Raw genomic sequence first — 18894 nt, forward strand, 5'->3', positions numbered from 1 at the left:
TGATATAATTGAATGACAAGAAAAGAGGACGGTGTGCAAATTGGGATAAATGGAAAAGAAGAAGGAGAAGAAGAAGAAGAAGAAGAAGAAGAGGAAGAAAACGATGGGTTGCACAATAAAAATAAATCTTGATTTATACTTTTGACAAATACAACTCGCTGGGTTCAATTGGTCCTTTTTCAGTGAAATGCAGGTCGTTTTTATCAGCAGAATGAAACCGATTTCAACATTTCCAAATCCTAAAATTAAGAGATATTTTTAAAACAAATAATAATAATAAGGATTCCAAAAGACCAAAGGTTCTTGACATTGATTTGGTCTCAACCGGAAAAAATCTATAAATTTATTCGTATATCTGCAGAAGCTGAGAAAAAACTGGACATCCGATGACATATACAAACATCATTAAGCCAGAGAAAAACTAGAAATCAGAGCTTAACACTTTCCAGGAAAGAGCAATGTTTCATATCATACTGACTCATTCAAACTAGAAATTAAAACTTCCAAATTCTCAAAAACTTGCAAAAGTATCATTTAGCAAAAAGTGAACAAAGTGCTTCTGAATCTCTTTTTCTCACGAGATTTCTTTTTCTGGGGAAAGCCAGAATGGGAGGTCAAAAGAAGTGGGCTTCCTCGTCTTCTTTTTTTCACTAAGCTGTTTCTTCGAAAACATATCCGATTCTTTTCGCACTCTACCAAAGGGTCAAATTGTGCATATGAAATGAACCCAGAGTTGTCGTTTTCGTTTTCCGTTGTCCATGTCTTGAGGAAGAGAGAGAGAGAACCGCCTACCAAAAAGCAAGAAGAACCCGAAACAAGAATCCCCGAAGGGATCAACCGACTCGTGGCAATGATGTATCGGTTGGTTTTTGCGTAATAGGAAATAGTGTGTAGGTTGAAGCGACGCAGACAGAAATGCTATGATAGTAGTCGTTAAAATAGAATTTTTCGTAGAATATTTCAAGTGTGGTAATGTAAGAAAAAAAAAAGAAAAAGCAAAAAGAGTCGAATCAAGTAGGGGGAAACGGAATAGCGTTGTTGAATCATTAGAGTTCGTTAGAATGAAACAAAAAAGTTTTGATATGAATTGAACTGATTGAAAATAAGTCATGGTAGGGGCGCAACCCAGTTTCATTTATGTATACTTGAAGTAAAAATCGAATTTATGAGTTTCAGAATATCGTTCTCCCCTCGTACTGTTACTACAACTAAGGATTCCACAATAGGAAAAGCAGGAATGAAGTGAGTTTTCTAGAATTCTGTCAACACAGTCAAAATCAAATCCAGAATACGGCATGCTAATGTAAAGTTTCACAAAACTTGAACAATGCTTTTTAAAAAAGAGAAAAACTTTGAAACTTTGAAACCGATTAACCAGTAGTGAATTCATCTCAAATCGAATCAACATCACCTGACGGATCATGAAAGAAAAGAAAAAAGAACCAGTAGCGGTTGTCTCTATTTCATGAACGAACAGTTCTCTTTTTCTCACTATCTGCGGATACTATAGCTGTAATAAGTGCTGTACGCAGATATACAGATGGCTGCAATAAGTACATCATTCATATAATCGAAAGTGGCCATTCATCGGCTCTCGTCCGGAATTTCGATAGTCGACGACGATAGAAAAAACGTGATTCTGACGGAGCGAGTGGATGAAGGTCCCGAAGCAAAATGCGACGAGTGGAAATGTGTAAAACGAGACTTCGAGTAATAAAAACGCGGGGCGCCTTTCGAATTGATCAACCCGAGGGCACCCCCGGGCGACACAAAGTTTCTGCTCCGGAAAAATGAGAGGAGCACATGCTGGAGAAGAAGAGAAAAGGATCGGAGGTGATGGAGTACACGAACATTTTTATGAGACAATTTGAAGCGATTTATTGATGAGTAGTACAAGCCGGAAGGGATTCAGAATCACAGAAAGATAGAAATGAATGATTGGTTGGTTGAGAAGATTGGAAGGGAAACCAGGTTTCGAAATCTATTTCGAAATTTTTTCCAGGATTTTACAAAAATATTGAAGATTGAACATTTTCTAGGTGTTTCAAACATCAAAAATCAGAATTATTTTGTTGACAATTTAAATAACAGTGTTCAAGTTGGGAGTAGGCAACTACCGTACACCTTTCTGAAAATATATTGTTCTATTTTCCATGAAACAGGCCCCATGAATCAGACCCATGGATGAATCACACCCATGGATCAGACCCATGGAGTTTTTGTTTTCAAGTTGTTCATTGAAAACGTGTCAAAAACTCGATTTATCAGTGTATAGTGATTCTAAATTTCCTAGAGTTTATGAAAATCTGTCAAACATATTGACACCTAACTACCAGAAAACAGAAATTGTTCCTAATGGGTTCTCTTTCGAATCAATAATAAGTGATTTTAGACCTTGAGGTAAGAAGAACGTGTTGTGCAATCAGGAAACGACCTAAACTATTTGGCAAATAGAAGAAAGAAAGAGAGAGAATGCACCGAAGGCATATGTTCCTCCATGTTCTTCTCATTCTACACATCCCCTTTTTTGTTTGATTTATGCGATTGCTTAGACTATTGATATGCGTTTTGTCTCTTTTTTCCATCTTTTTTCAATACTCACATTGCTATTCATGAGAATGAGAACATACAAATCAAAAAAACGTAACGGAAAATGGATTCTACCAAAAAAAGAAAATTGCAACTTGGGAATGACCGTATAAGGGAAGGGGTCGGAACACAATAGCACCTGTTGTAAAAAGTAATCGGAGGGAAGAAGCTGTAAATGGATGGTATACGAGCATCAATCGGAGTGAACACAAAATGAATTCGAGGGTTTGGAGCGAAGAAGAACAGTATTCACTTTACTTTACACAAGTCTATTCTTAGAAAACACCTACAGTATACTAGGGAAAACCGTCACTCTTTCTTTTCAAGACTGGAAAAGGTCTAGGTATAAAAATGAAAATTGACAAATATTTGATATATTTCTCTTCCAGATAGATGATTGTCTAGTAAATCAACTTAAAAAACAAAACTCTCAAAAGTTGCAAAAGATTCTCTCCACTTCAATGCTCATGAGTTACCTCGTGAACCACAATCTTTAGTTTTTAAGTCTTATTCGAGTATAATGAATGTTCTCACCCAATTCCATCGAGATGTATTTATTTTTAGAAGGGACATGTGCTTAGCAAGAATATATGACTCATGTTTAGATATTACGGAAAATGTAAATAAAAGAAAAAAGAGAGAATGGCATGAGATTTTCCCGGGAACCGAGTGAATTGTTTCAGGATGTGTGAATAAGAAGGTATTGAATGCAAATCAAAAGCGATAGACCGATCATCGCAACATTTGTCGGATCGAGAAGAAGAAGATAGTGGAGGAGATGAAGAGACGCAGAGTGACGGGGTAGGTCGAACAGCCGGAGAAAAGGAGAAGGATAGATACACAGAAACTGAACATATGGATGAAGCCTAATGAGATATAATGAGAAAATGATAGACGCAGAAACAAGTAGAATTATTATACGGAATCGTATGTATTATTCAGTGTTTTTGGAGAAAAGAGAATGAAAGAGAGACAGGTTGTTCCTCGAAACGAATAGGTAACAAAGAGAGAGAGAAAGTGATTAGAGGGCGGAGATGGACGGAGCAGTCAGCTGTAGAGGGCACAGTGTAACGGACCACTTTATTGGCAGTTCGGATATTAGAATTGTTAAACTTACGCGGGATTTCTCCTCACGGGAAGACGAGTAGAAAGGTTATCGATACATTTAATGAGACACATAAACAATGCGAACGGAAAATGAGTTGATGGGGAGAAGATAATAATAGAGAAAGGGGGAATGAAAGGAAACGAACACGCCATTTGTTACGGTTCAGTTGGTTCCGTTTTTGTATTCAAAAGAACATATCGGAGGATTCTACAGTAATTCATGTGGAAAAAATGATTGATGTTATTTGTGAAGATACAGAACACAAACAGAGACTTTCAAGGTTTTACAGAGACTCCCATAATTTGAAAGATATCAGTTCGAGCATAGCTTTTTGTGGAGAAACCTTGAGAACTACTAAAGCCGCTGTTCAAATACAAAAGCGGATTCAAAACTAGATAACTTGAATTGAAGTCATTCCTTCGAGAAACTAATTAGACAGACCAATGGTCGTTTCATCAGGCTCCTACTCAACACGTTTACATTTCAGAGATAATGTTTCAAAACTTCCTATACGGTTTGGAAAATGTGATAACAAGAAGTTCTGAAGAATTCCTGAAATTGGAAATGCAGCAATCAGATAATTAATGAAAGAATGAAAACTATTTTGCTACTTCGAATCAATCTCGATGTGCTCGGCATTTGGCATATCCATTGTAGTTTAAAGTTCCACCTTCTCAACTTTTACTCAATTTTCATTACAGTTTCACCGTGAATCCCCAATAAACCGAAATTTTAGAGTACGAAGACAACTGTGTTCCTCAAACTCGCATTAGTTGACCGTTGTGATCTATTCTCCTCGTTTTTTCATCTTCTGTAATATTCGTTTTTCTTCCCACGGGTCAAGAGAGACGGTCACTAACAGTACGTAATCCTTACACTCGTGAGCCTAAGTACTTTCAATTCAAACAACACGTTTTTTGGGAGAAAGCATCTCAATTCGTTCGCCGGCTACTCCTTGTCTCACACATTTGTTTGCTTTTTAACGACTTCCTTTCGTCTTTTGGGTCTCCTCCTCAGAAGTACTTCCTCAAAAGAAATCAGTTTGTTCGATTATCAGTTACAGTTATGTTGCTTCGAGTTCTGATTCTCTCGATTTTCTGCTCCAATTGCTTGATTCAAGCGGCAGAAACTCCATGGTATTATCCGATTATTGAGATTCTACAGGCGAAATTGGTTGATTTTACATGCTCTCAAGGTATGCAAAGATCAGGATTCAGAGCAGAAAATAATAGATTCAGAATGTACGACTACAATGGATTGTGACACTGGTTTGAGTTGTTTCCATGCTACGACCTACTCCAAAGGATGCTGTTTGATGGGTAAATTTGCAATCTTTTTTGTATTTTTTAAAATGATTTTGAGTTGGGTACAAACAAATATTTTGAGATAGGAGGCTCTTAAATTCAAAAATCTGAAAAAAATTTTCCAGAAGTACTTTTGAGTGTTGATCTTTCGAATTTTTGTTTTTCGAAAGTTTTCAGGATTTTCCCTCAACTTTCAAAGTTCCATTTACGATGACTTTCAAAATTTTTTATCGTTTGAAATTTGTCTGAAAAGTAAATACCACTGTTTCTAAATGATAATTCTGCGGAGTCTTGATTATAACTTATCAAAAGTTCGTTATTCAACGGCATTATCCACCCTCACTTTGATTACACCCTTTCATTGTTCACCTTTTGATACTTTTAAACAACAAAAATCAAGCTCAGACTGAGAGGATTAAAACATTCATTTGAAAAGAGTTATGTGAATCATTCCTGAAATAGACGATTCGATAATGGGTCATTTTTAAGATGAAGCCATTGAATATCATGCTTTGAAACACAACAAAAATCTAACAATTCAATGTGTGGTCAGAGTAAAAATAGATTTTTAGAGTGAAGTTCTCGAACTATCTTCAGATGAATAAATCGAATGTGAAAACTTCTTTGACACTCGGAAAAAGAACACATTGAGTGTTTCTTTCTAAAGAATATCACTTTGTCTGAAATCCCATTATTTTTCTTCTCCAGAAAAACTCTATTCCAGCTCTGAAACCGAACGAAACCGGATGTATGATTGAAGATCAATGCAAACAAGCATGTGAAAGTACAATCTGTGATAGATCTCAATTTCCATCTCGATGTCTTTGTGAGAAAGGACGTCATTTTCTTTTCAATAAATGCTGTAAGTCGTTCATTATCTATCATTTTTCTTTCCGGGTTCCCCCTGTTAAAACTGAAGATCCATGTGATGTTCAGTCAACAGACTATAGGGAAGTGCACAGCCATCAAGAGCAATATTAATCTGATGAGGAAAAGAGATTACGTCACAGATCAGAATTGTATTGGAGGTAAAGGGTGTTATCTGCAGACTTGTGGAGAGAAATCAAGGATTTACGTGTTATTATAGAGATCAGACAAGCTTGTTCATTATAGGTTTAAGGTACAAAAAGTGTATATGCGAGAGATAAATAACACTCGGAAAAATAATAACATTTTAACATTAAAGTATACAAAAACCTCAAAGATCTAGAATACATAGTCTGAATACATTCTAGTAGGAGAATTGAAACAAATTTTGTAGAATTTTGGAGAATTTATATGTGACAATACAATTGAAATGGCACTGTTTGTTGTAACAGATTGAATGGCAATTCAATCGAAAATTGTAGTTTTTGAACTTATGAATTGAGATATATGATTAGGAAGAATATGATTTCAAACGTTTCGAAACAGTGCGAACTCTGAGAAATGGAACGGGACAAAACCGAATAAAGCGACATATTTTAATCAGTGAATAAAACTTGTTAAGAACGTTTTCTGAAGTTTAGAATTAATTTACAATTCACAAAGCGTGAGTTGTTTCCAACCGATTTGTGCGATTCTAGTTTTTATTGCACTTTGGTGTCTGAATACGCAAGCTTGGAAAACTGTCTAGCAATAACGCTTATGAACACACTTTTCGACAATAAACATGAGTAAGAGTCTCACATTATTTACTAAGACTCTCAAACTCACAAATCTGCATTTTCAGGGAAGAAATGCCCAGATTTCGCCCACCCAGAACCAATAATTGATGACCGTGGATTCAGTCGATGCGAACTGAAAACTGATTTGAATACAGCAGTCCAATACATGCGCCGAAACAAAAGACAAATGAGAAACAACTTTTGTTAAATTCAATTCATTTCCTCTATTTTCTCTCTTATCCCCCTTCAGTATTTCTTGTCACTTCTCCGGTGCTCATGAGTGTCAATTACTCATTTTGTATTATCACGAAATTTGTATTTTGTTTTCAGATTCGAAGATTCAATAAAAATATATAAACTTTATGAGAAATCAAACAAATTGGTCTTTCATATTACAATTCAAAAATATTAGAACTCTGTTTGAAAATAAACTCTGAAATTGAAAACAAAATTTGGATATAGAATATGAAATACGAGAAAAGAAAACTATGTTTGGAATATACAAGAGTAGTCTCGGTAAAAAAATACTTTTGGGAAAAACCGAAGGGTAAAAAGGGCCAAATGAGAACATTGAGGTTGGAGCAGAGGAAAAATTAGTAGATACCGGTAACAAATTATTTGATTCTTTTTCAGGTTGAGGATAAAAAATAAATTAAGAAAGATCTTGAATGGAAAAAATAGATTGATATGCAATCGGTGGGGGGGGGGGGTTGGAGGGCGGCTAGCGAAGAATGATAAGGAAATTATATCGAAGGAAAAATAAAAATTAGTTGAAAATATGTAGAATGAAAACAGTTTTAGAAAGCAGTCGATCCCATTTGGAAATTGAAAAGTGAAGTGCTGGAAGGAACAGCCGGACTGCCACATGCTGGTGGAGCTTCAATTGTACGAAGTGGAGCACGAGTCATATTAATCAAGAATTGAAATTCTTCTGGGAAAACGTGAGATGGGTAGATGACGTCAAATGCTTGAATTCCCATTGTGTGGAACATATCGAACTCTTCAATCTGAAAATATTATCACATTTTTGAGTACATTTTTTTCTGTTTGCTTTCAAAGTTTTCAAGTGCATTCTATTCTTCTTACAGACATTAAGCGGCATGGGGATTAGCATTAAAACCGTGCAAAATTTGCCCTCAACACATGCTAAAAGGCTTCTTTCTCCCCTAGAAGATTCCCTAGATTCTACGTCACATCTCATTTTATCCCACTTGTCTGAAAGAGAATGAGTTGCTGCATCATAGCATCACACAATTTTGATCTCACGTCGGAGCTTCTTTGCTACCGGAAAATGAGGAAGGATTAAAATGAAAATGATGACGTTTCGATTGAAGTAAAGGTCTTCTTCCCTTTTACTTACCAGTCTGACAATCTTCGCCAATTTGTTCTGAGATCCACTGCAATGATCTTTGAGAGCATTGATGATGGTGCTCTGGATTTGATCGACAATACCCTTGTTTGTCAGTCCCAACACATTTTGCTCTGAAAGTGAATTTGTGAATGTCTCGGAATCTTTCCAGACTGTTACCTGTATTTCCAGACAAGAATTGAAGAGCAATCAATCCTGCGAAAGCTTGTGGTTCCCAATCAATGAGCGATGAGAAGCTTTGAGCTTTGCTGATAATAAAACGGAGAAGCTGTTGGAAGCAAGCAGGGAATGCACTCAATGAGAAGAGTTCTCCTGATTCAAACATGATTGTATCCGTGTTTGTTGTGAAACGATTCGCACAACGGATTGCCATGATTGAGAAGAATGATCTGCTGAGAAGGATACGGAAGTCGTGATCAGAAATCTCATTGATTTGTGGCATTGCCATCAGAAGTTTCCGTGTTGCATGAAGTTCGCAGTGGAAAATGCGAAGAGCAATATCCTCATTGAATGGGGCGCTCTGAAATACAGAAATAATCACTTCAAGCTGACAATGTTTGATTCTGAATTCACTTACAAATTGTCTGGTGACCGACATGTTGGTATGATCCTCAACTGCTTTTCCCATCAATGCCAAAAGTGGAAGTGGTGGAGATGGTTGATCGACGGATCTTGCCAACTTTGTTTTTGAAGACAAACGTCCTCTTCGGCCAGAAAGGGAACCATGACGTACAACTGGAATAAACAAATTGTTTAACCTTTTCGAGTCAATAGTTTGCTCTTACTCTCTTTGACCATTCCGACTTCTAAGCACTTTTGGAAGCGACAGTATTGACAACGACTACGGTATCTCTTGTCAATTGGGCAGTTCTTGTTGCCAGCACATGTGTATTTTGAGTTCTTTTGAACCGTCCGCTTGAAGAATCCCTTGCATCCTTCACAAGTTCTTGCTCCATAATGCAAACAAACTGCACGATCATTACAGACGGCACACATCTTATCAGCGTCATGAGTAGTTTCAGTTGGTACTCCGAATGGAGTTGGAGTTGACAGATTGTCAGGATTCAAGAAGGATCTGAAATTTCAGGAATTCAAAATTTTAATCGACTTCCGGGATGAAAAACAAACCTCAAGAAGCCTTGCAACTGCGGGGGTGACGTTGGAAGAGAGTTTGAATGTGGAGATGGTGTTCCTCCGGTATTATTTGAAGAACTTGTTGTACCCTGACTGTTACGTCTTGAATCGGTAACTGGGAAGTGTTGGGGATAGAATGGAGAAGTGAACGATGGCATCAATGCATTTTGGGCTCCCATGAACTCGTTGGTAAGACTGAAAACAGAAACAATAAGCTAATCGCCTGGAAGCAACACAGCCTAATCCTATTCTATTACTACGTAGAAAACACACAAGAAGTAATCCACACGTGGTGTTTATCTGTGACGTGACAGATTTATTGCATGCACTTTTCGACAGAACCAAACAGGGATTTTTTCTTCCGGAAATGCACGAAACTTACGCGAATGGATTGTATTGGGGAGTTGCGCCAAGGAACAGATCGTGTTGGGGCATTTGGAATGCTTGCATTGTTGGATCCAATTCACTTTTGATATGAGTTATTGAGGCATTCATTTCAGATGGTTGAACACGTGGATTGGATGTGGATGCAGATGAGGATGGTTTCTTCAAATAAGGATACGGTAATGGATGAGAGAAATTTATAGAGAGAGTGTAGTGAAGAAGAGTTAAAAACTGGAACTTCAGAAACAAAAAGTAAGTGGAATATATTAAAATAAACCAGACTCTAGAAACTCTATTTAAAAAAGGAAAATGTCAATTCTCACCTGTTCAAACTCTTCGGGAACTTCAACTTTTGTGACGGGCTTCGGAACGATGTTGACTTGTTCACTCGTGTCCTGTAAGTCAAATTCAGTCTTGATGTTCAGTACAGAAACATAAAGATCTTCAGCCGTTGCAAGCCTGGCCACTGGTTTTTCGAGTTTGCTAGCAGTTCGTTTGCTCATCATTTTTGAAAAGTTTAAGGGAAGAAGGTTTGTAGATAATTGGAATGAGAGAAGAGGTGGGAAGTAGGGAGGAGTAACTGAGAGGGTAGTCCCGAAAAGTGCTCTTCTTTTGAGAAATCCGGACAGCTGCTTAGGCTGCTCGCTGGAAAATTAGGGGCGGGGCCTAGGAGTGGGGAGACAGAATAAGCATTGGCTGCGACAAAAGAGCACGCTAGGAATTATGTCAAATCACGCCCCAAGACCACCTATGTGATGACGATGTCGTTGACAAAAAAGAAGCCAAAAAAGGTACTTTGACAGAGTGACATCTCTCTCAACTACAATTGGAAATGAACCGAAAACGTGACATTTTGACATATTCTTGAAATTTCGATATCAGAATAATGTGAACATCATTAAATCATTGGGCAAGAAAGTAGGAGTTTGGTGCTGGTTAGATGAAAGGGAAAATTGAAAGAAAATTGAGGGGTTGTTTCGAGAGAAGAGGACAAGAAGAAGCGGAAAGTGAGGGAGGAGAACCAAATGGCACGTGTATCTATCAATTAGGCGGTTGTGGGTGTTAGCAACACACAGATATTCAGCAAAAGGTTAGGTTTCCAAAAGATCTGTGGTATTTATTTTATAAAGTTTACTCGTTAGTTATAGACTTTTTTCTGAAAATTAGAGATTCAGAAGGGAAAGAAGGTACTTTGAAGTGAGGAGAAAGGAACTATCAAGGCTTTTTGTAATCTCAAAAAGTCTTTTTCATTGCTGAAACTATGAAGAAAATTCTGAAACTATGTTATTGGAGCGTCATATTATACGAGTATACACATCGAGATATTTTTGAAGTCTAGACGATTACAAAAATGGGAAAACGAGAGGCTAGAGTGGGATGAGATAATCCAAAGAAGGCCCTCCTACATACACGAATTCGAAATGTCATGAGCAATCTAAATGCGTTTTCTCTTTGCTCCAACCCGGTGCTCTAACCCAAATACAGTAAGAAGAGAAAGAGAAAACCCAAGTAAGGAGATGAAACATCAAAAGAAATGGGGGACAACAGTACTAATAAAGAAATGACATTTGTGACTTGTTAACATAGGTCCCACCTCTCTTCAGCTACTGTTTTATGACTAATCGCAAATAGAAAAAGCACAAAAAGAAGGAGTTGTATATGGTTAGAGAAGAGAGGTGGAGTGGAGATAAAACACATTTTGAATTCAAAAATGAAATCTTTTTTCTCTTCTCTCTCTCTTTCGTTTCTATCAGCTCTACAAATGATCTCACCTCCCAATTATAAAGTAATTTATGGGCTGAAGTGGGGAGAGATAGAACTCAAATGTTGGAAAGTGCAAAGTGGAATAGCCTGAACGAAATGGGAAATTTTTGAATGAAATGAGGAAAGGTAGAGGAGGGAAATGAGTTATTCACCTGTTCCCACTCACACTTTTTTGCCACCCGGGGAATGAAACAGGTGCCGGCCAAAAAAGGGAAATCTATACCAACTTTCTCCCACAGTTTTTTCTCATTTTTATCAGATAGAAAATCGGGAAAAAGATCTCAGAAAAACTGGAGCGAATGGGAAAATAAGTTGTTCTCTTCAACCTGAAATCATTGAACGAAGTGAATAGTGAAAAGAGTAAATATGTGATTATATGAGAAATAGATGTTTTCCAACTGTTTTCCTGTAGATATCTTCTACTGGGAAAAAATATCGTCATAAGATATCACTGAGTTCCTAGAATTATGTGACAAAACAGGGGAACTGAATCAATGGGTTCAACAATACGGATACTGTCTCTGAAGGAATCTAGAGGAGAAATGGAATTGACGAGTTCTTGGAAAGTTGACATCATTTTTAAAAGAAGAAAAATAATAATAGAAAATATATGGATAAAGTAAACGTACCACAAGGGAATGGAATAACGTATCGAGGTCAGCATCAGTTGTTTTTGATCCTTTTCTTGAAGACGATGGACCGAATTCTCCTGCAAAAAGAAAAATAGTTTCCAATCAAACAGAAGCAGAAAGGTACCGTAATCAAAAGATGAAGAACAGGAAGAGTTTTTGGACATTTCACGGAAAAAGTCCTTGCGGAGAGGCGCCTCGTTACGCACAAGGCGCGTGTAGATTTCGATCTGAAATTTTCAGAAATTGAGAATTCTGGAAGATATGATCAAATTCTGAAACTCACTTCGTCCTCCACGCTGGAGCAGGAAGAGTAACTGCTATCAACAGAAGCTGGTGAACAGTTTTGAAACTGAAAAAAGGTTGACTGTTTAACTTTAAACTTTCAGAACACCTGCTAGACAGGTATGAATTCCTAGACTTATTTAGAAAAAGGAAGATTTGTTCAAAAAGTGAATAGAAATAAATAGAGAACACCTGTCCCGTACCTGATCTTGCAACTCGTCCGTTTGAATAGTAAGATGTTCCATTCAGTCGGACAGACCGCGCATCCAAACAATGAGCGATCGGAGTGAGTTGGAAAGTTTTCGAAGAAGAAGAAAAAGAAGAATTAGAAGGAGAGTGAAGAAGAAGATGGGTTAGTCAATCTGAAATTAGTAATATGATGTTTAGAGCTTCAGATTGATTCGTTTTTCATCAAGAATTGTGAGAAACGAAGATATGGAAACATGAATATATAGTGTTGTCAAACAATAAGAAAAGAGGCGGAGTTGATGTCCCCGATTTGTCGTCATCAGTCAGTAATATTCCTCAAAAATTCCTGTGCAGGTGATTTGATACTGACAATGAAAGACAGAACTGATCGAGCAACTAAACTAAAAAAAAGCCAACACAGCATGTGTTCATAAACATAAAGAGTGTTGGAATGAATGCACCTGTCTTGATTATCTACGTAATTTCTATCGAGGGGGAAGCGAGGAATTTTGACGACACAATGCCAAAATTAGAAGTGGTCACTCTAAAAACAGATTCAGAAATGGAAGTTTTTGGAAACAATAGTTCATTGGTGTGCTCATAAATTCTGAGCTCACCGATGTCGACGTGGAAGAGGTCTGAAGACGTAGAGAAGAGAAGAAAGATCATATGTGACATGGTCACAGGTGGAAGGGTTCTTGCTACGTAGGTAATTGAACAATAATGGAAAGAGCATCTAAATGTTAAGGGTATTCACAGGTGGAAGATCTCCAGTTGTGATTTCAGAAATAGGAAACTGAGGGACTTTGAGTTTGTATTGTATGGGGGACGTTTTCTTTTTCAGAATGATATCATTTTCTCTTTGTTGATCAACTCATCCTCCGCCCATTCTCTCGACACATCATCTAATTAGAAAATGATCTACACGGGTCAGATACTTACTCTTGAATTCCGAAAACTGACAGTTCCCCAGAGAATTTCTTGATTAATTTATTAAGATGATGTTCCTTTTGAGCAGAAATCAGAATAACAAAGAAAAACAGAAGAAAATGATAAGTGAGAAGAATTGAGTAATACCATATTTGCATCATTTTCTAATTGTTAGAATTTTAATTTCATTCAAAAAAACTTTAAAAATTGAGAATAAGAAAAGAAATAATTTTTCGAAACTGTGGTTTGTATTACAAGAAAATACAGAAATGAGGAAATGTTTCGCAACTGAAAAACTCTAATTCCTTGAGTTGCATCATTTGTTTCTCTGAAACTGTACAAAAAATGGATAATTTCCGGCCAATTTCAGAGATAACGAAACAATTCGTAAATGCACCAACCCCGGTCTCCAACCCCTTTTTCTATCTGTATTTTTCCGCCCCCACTCGTTTCATTTCCTCCTAAACATAATCAATGACGTGAATATATTTGTAAAAAAAGAAAGTGCTGATAAAGTTTGTAAAGAGAATGACAACTGATAAGTTGCCGATCAAGAAGACCGACTTTTATATAATTTCACCGGAAAAAACCATCTATTCGTAGTTTGATAGACAACCGAATAATCACAAATCATCTCTAAAATCATCAAAATCAAAGAGTCAAAGGTGAGAACTACTCATAAGTAATCGTTTGTTTCCAGCTCAAAAATAAGTCAATGAGTAATTCGGAGTGTTACTCAATGCTTACAGTTCTCGCTGACGTAAAACCATTCTTCTACTCCATATCAATCAAGCCCACACACTCTCTGACGAAGAGAAAATTCAAATAGAAAGTTATCAGTGAAACTGAAGTATGTCTCGCTTCTTTCTATGAAGGTTGATCTAGGTGTTGGAGACGAACAAGAGCTGTACTGTAGCATGAACTGAGTCGGAAATGAGAAAAAGAGTGGTGATGAGTAACTGCGGTTAAGAAGTCAATTGTGCATTTTTTGAATTGATAATGAGTGATTTGCAAACTAGGTTGAAAGCTTGAATATTCTAGAGATGATTACGTGTTACAGTGCCCACTTTTTTGTATGAAGTTCAGAAGTATTTGTGTGAAGCTACAGTAAGAAGTTGGTACATCGAAATGGAATTGCTCTAGAAGGCTTGGCCGGACTAGGCTTTTGCTTTTATGATCGTATCGTACTGATTTTAGTACGGTCAGTCGAAATGGACTAAGAAATTTAGATGAATCTCCATTAATAGAGCTCGTCAGAGCAATACTTGCTCGGAAAAAACGAACAAATTTTTTTCTGATTCTCATTTGCTTAAACAATGAAAAAGTGCAAAAACTAGAAAACTTGGGAAGTAGACTGAAGAACTTCAACGAAGGATTATAATGATAGAGATTAGGTAAAGATTTTAAGATTAACAAAATGAAGAACGCTGTGTTTTAAACGACAAAAACGTTTTTCATTCTGTTCGAAATGAAACATTTTCATTCGTCTTTTTATAATCTCAGATAGAGGAAGTATAGCGTCTACCGTAAATGAACAAATGCATCCGTACGAGAACTTCCTGTCAGATAAGAGAGAAGTGCGGAAGAGGTTGAAAAACCTTCAGAATGAACAATCAGTTTGCACAAAACCGCACATAAATAGGAGACTGTTCATATGTAATTTTTTCAGATAAGGGTTGTACTCCGCCTATCGCTGATAACCTCTACTATGAATCATGAATTCGGTGACCGGGGTGTGGTAGAATGAATGACACATCAGAGGAAGAGTTGAAGGTCCACCAGATCATTTGAGTCATGTCCCTTTTGAAACTTTATAATTAAACGGTCCTCTCTTTCTTATTTAGTCGAGTGCACAAACTAGAAACAAAAAGAGAACGAAGAAAGAAAAGGAGGCTTCCCCCGTTTTCTTCTACTTGTGTGTGCCATTAAATAAGGGAAAAGAAGTGGTTTAATGATCACTCAAAAGAGTCTCAAAATGAAATGAAATGGCTTGAAACACCGTGGATTTATCTCTTTATATATGCAATCCAATCTGTCCTTTCTCACACAGGTCACAGGTCTATCCTTTTTGACGTCTTTAAGATTAATGAGCTAATCAGGAAAAGACTTTTTCAGTGCGTCGTTCGCTCGTTTGTCGTCGATAAGATGCAACAATTTGGATAATCCCTTTTGTTGTTGCTCTCTCTCTCTTTTTTCCTTTAAATTATCAGAGATTCTCTTCAAATCACCTCGGCGATAGCAGGAAGAAAATGAAGATTAAATGAGATTTGGCAGAAACATTACGCACTTCTCTTTTCTCTCTTTTCGGGTTCAAGCTCTCTAATGCTCGGAACATTTTATGAGATTTTGAGACAATGTGTCATAAATGATTTTTAGACTGCATCTATGAGATTTTCAAAAGTTCAGAAGTCTTACTGTAAAACAAAGATAAAATTAGGAGAGTTAGCTGAATTTCGATTGATCGAGATTCTTTCTTATCTGGAAATATTGAAATTTCAGTGTTGAAACTGTCGAAAAGTTTTTAAAAAACTTGGTTCAAAACATGTAGATGTTGAAAAACCGGAACCATTGAAGACATAGAATAATTTCGTATTCAATCCGGTAGTTTGACAATGGAGAACACTATTTGTGACATCAACTAACGGATGGAAGTTTGAAAGATTCAGCATTTGAATTTTTAAAAATCAAAAAATGAACACTTGTTCGAGTAGACAGGAAAATCTCTAGAGAACTGATCTGAAAAAAGAAAAAAGTTCAAATCTTCGTCCGTTCGAGTTCTTTTTTAAGCTCATCAATTTTCTTACTTATCCTATTCCCAATGGCGTCAATCTTACTTTTTTCATGAAACTTGTACGTTAGTCTAAACCTATTTTCAACAAATCTCCTCTTCATTTCTTATCAATCCACTCTCCCCACAGTTCGTGAATCTTCAGAGGATACTCAGATGAACTTGTATTTTTTTTTCAATCTGATGACGATCTAGTGAGACGAGAAAAGTGAGATTCATTGCGCCTTTCCGTTGTTTTTTAATCTGCCAAATTAGGCGTCCGTCAGCAGAGATTAGATGCAAATTTCGTGCCAAAAAGCAAAAAGGTGGAATCTACGTCGATTAGAACTTCCGGATGAGTATATTCTAGAAACATTACAGAAGATCAAGGATACTTTGGCTACAAACTTTTTCAATGATTCAAGTGCAAAGTTTTCAGAAATACGAGACATTCTAATTGCTACTGCGTAGAAAAGGATCAGTCAAAGACAATGGAGAACACAATTTCGAATCATTTTGGGATCAAGATGGAATAGAGAAATGAACTGACAAGTTGAGAATAGACATATTAATAAATATAACATGATCAGATACAAGAATATTGTAATCCAGTCGACTGATGTTCAGTCTCATCACTCTGAATAGAAGATACCGTAGAATCAACTCTTACTTTTGGTTCCATATAAAGCTGTTCTCGATTCTCAAGATATCAGAAGATGATTTTCACAAAGGAGACTTTTCTCACGGGAGGTCTGTTTTCACTGCTCCATTCAAATTTGGGGGAGAACACGGGAAAAATTAAGGGTTTTGAAATATTGAATTTCTGTATTCAAACAAAGGAAGTGGTCAAAAAGAGTATCATATGGTTATTGGAATGGTTGAAAACCCGAATCCAGGTTGTAACTGAGATATTTGTTAAATTAGGTTCATATAGACTTTCCAGATAGATAATCTGGTTTATAAAAGTTGTCAACTATTTCATGAGTTGGTATACTGTAGACTACAGAGCTAGAATCTCGTGTTTTATCTGAAGTTGGAAGTATAAGTGAAGTAAAAGTATTGTTAGGGGCTGAGACAGTGTTTCCAAAAAGAAAATCTTCAAAACTGTAAGGAGGCCAACTCATCTCATTTCTGGTCATTATATACTAAATCTAGACGCCTATGGTGAATTGAAGGATGTCATTTCTAAAGCAAACAGACATCATATTGAATCATGAAACAGATCAGCTAACAGTATTCTAGAGGGAATATCTAGAAGATCTAGACTGAGTAATTTTGTGAAACTATCTTGATTTGCCTCTCCTTATATATGATGTTATATCAACCTTTGTGCTCTTTAAAGGCTTCAGTCTACCCAGTGGAAGTGGGGGTGGGTACACAACTCTTTGTTTATCATCTCCAATCTCTTTAATACAAGAAAATGAGTAGTGAGGGTGCTAATCATACCCTAATAAACTATAATTTTCAGTCTCATATCACATCAGTTGAAAAAATGAATGAAAATCATAAAGAAATTGTGTGTTTGTTGGAGTGAACAACTTTTATAATCACAGCTTTCACCACCAACTCAACCGCCAATTTTGTGCGGGTGGATGATGGGGGAGGACCGAAAAATTGGGCGGGACTTGATATTCTTCTGAGCGCTTCCTCTTGATTTCATTCTTTCACTTTTTCCTTCATTCATTCAGGTCATTCTAGAAGTAGGCGTGGCCAGAATGTCACCGACATCGGTGTGGGAGAAATGACGAGGGGGTCAGTCGGGATGGCAGCTCCAGGTCCGCCTACACTAGAGAAATGAAAGAAAAAAGAGAGTTTAGAGAAGGGACACGGGGGCGAGAAACCGGAGGAGAGGCTCGGAGGAAGTGCAGCCTTTTTTGGTCCCTACTATTACCCCCCGTTTTCTTTTTCTATCCCTTCTTTTCATTCATTTTCACAAATGTTTGTTTATTTTTGATTTCCTCCTTCCTCAATTTTTGAAATAGGAAACATCAAACAACTCTTTGTACTTCTTGATTTACACACCTCCCACCTAATATTCAGGTCAAATCCCGAATCGGGAAAGGTGACTGAAACTTGATAGACATCACGTAAAAGACAGGTGGCATTCCTCAAAAATGTAAGCTCCACCTCGTTCTTAGTAAATCTACGAAAATCCTTTGGGAGATTGAATAAAGAATTGAATGACCCGTTTGGGTCTGTTACGATGACGGACCTACGGATTTTCAACGGTTTATTTCAAATATTTTCCTCACTCCCGAATTTATTAGACGATGCTACGAATAGATAAGCGAATGAAAAAGGCTCAAAAGCTAACTGAGACGGTGTAAAATCTTAAGGAGATTGATGGCTAAAGGACAGAGTAAAAAACGGGAAGGACGGAAGGAAGCACGATTTTTGACCGACATATTTTTAGAGTCTACTTTGGTTTCTGGATCAGACGAGCTTGAAGAATTTTGATGCTTGAAGGGTTTAGAAAAAGAAAAATAATAATAATGAAGCAGGAGAACAAATACATGTAATTGGGTACAGGTTATGTAGACAAGAGAATGAGAATGAGAAGAGTTGGAAATAATCAAAAAATTCAAAAAAGAATAAAAGATCAAATTACAGTAATAGCTGCGAACTCGGATGTTTTCGGATTTTGACATGTGTATGAAAATGTTGTATTATTAAATCAAAGGTTTAAGAAAAAACATAAACGAATCGAAGATAGAATCAAGTTTCAGAAAGCCTGACATATGGAAAAGTTCCAAAATAGTTTCGATCAGAGTACTGGAACAAAATTATGGAAAAGAA

General features: G+C 36.8%; 2 protein-coding genes across 2 annotated transcripts; one reads left to right on the forward strand and one right to left on the reverse strand.

The window, feature by feature from the left end:
* Positions 1-4762: 4762 nt before the first annotated feature.
* On the forward strand, positions 4763-6855 carry GCK72_009708 (uncharacterized protein; the record flags this gene model as incomplete). Its single annotated transcript, XM_003112872.2, has 4 exons — positions 4763-4892; positions 4936-5016; positions 5726-5863; positions 6713-6855. The coding sequence occupies 4 exons, from the start codon at positions 4763-4765 to the stop codon at positions 6853-6855; spliced, it is 492 nt and encodes a 163-aa protein (XP_003112920.1).
* Positions 6856-7444: 589 nt separating this feature from the next.
* On the reverse strand, positions 7445-12457 carry GCK72_009709 (uncharacterized protein; the record flags this gene model as incomplete). The annotated part of the gene is made up of 12 exons (XM_003112954.2): positions 7445-7654; positions 8008-8129; positions 8176-8536; positions 8594-8751; positions 8802-9091; positions 9145-9345; positions 9533-9696; positions 9858-9929; positions 11928-12007; positions 12055-12157; positions 12214-12279; positions 12416-12457. The coding sequence occupies 12 exons, from the start codon at positions 12455-12457 to the stop codon at positions 7445-7447; spliced, it is 1869 nt and encodes a 622-aa protein (XP_003113002.2).
* Positions 12458-18894: the final 6437 nt, after the last annotated feature.

This window comes from Caenorhabditis remanei, chromosome III (assembly GCF_010183535.1).
Source record: "Caenorhabditis remanei strain PX506 chromosome III, whole genome shotgun sequence".
NCBI classification, from domain to species: Eukaryota; Metazoa; Nematoda; class Chromadorea; order Rhabditida; family Rhabditidae; genus Caenorhabditis; species Caenorhabditis remanei.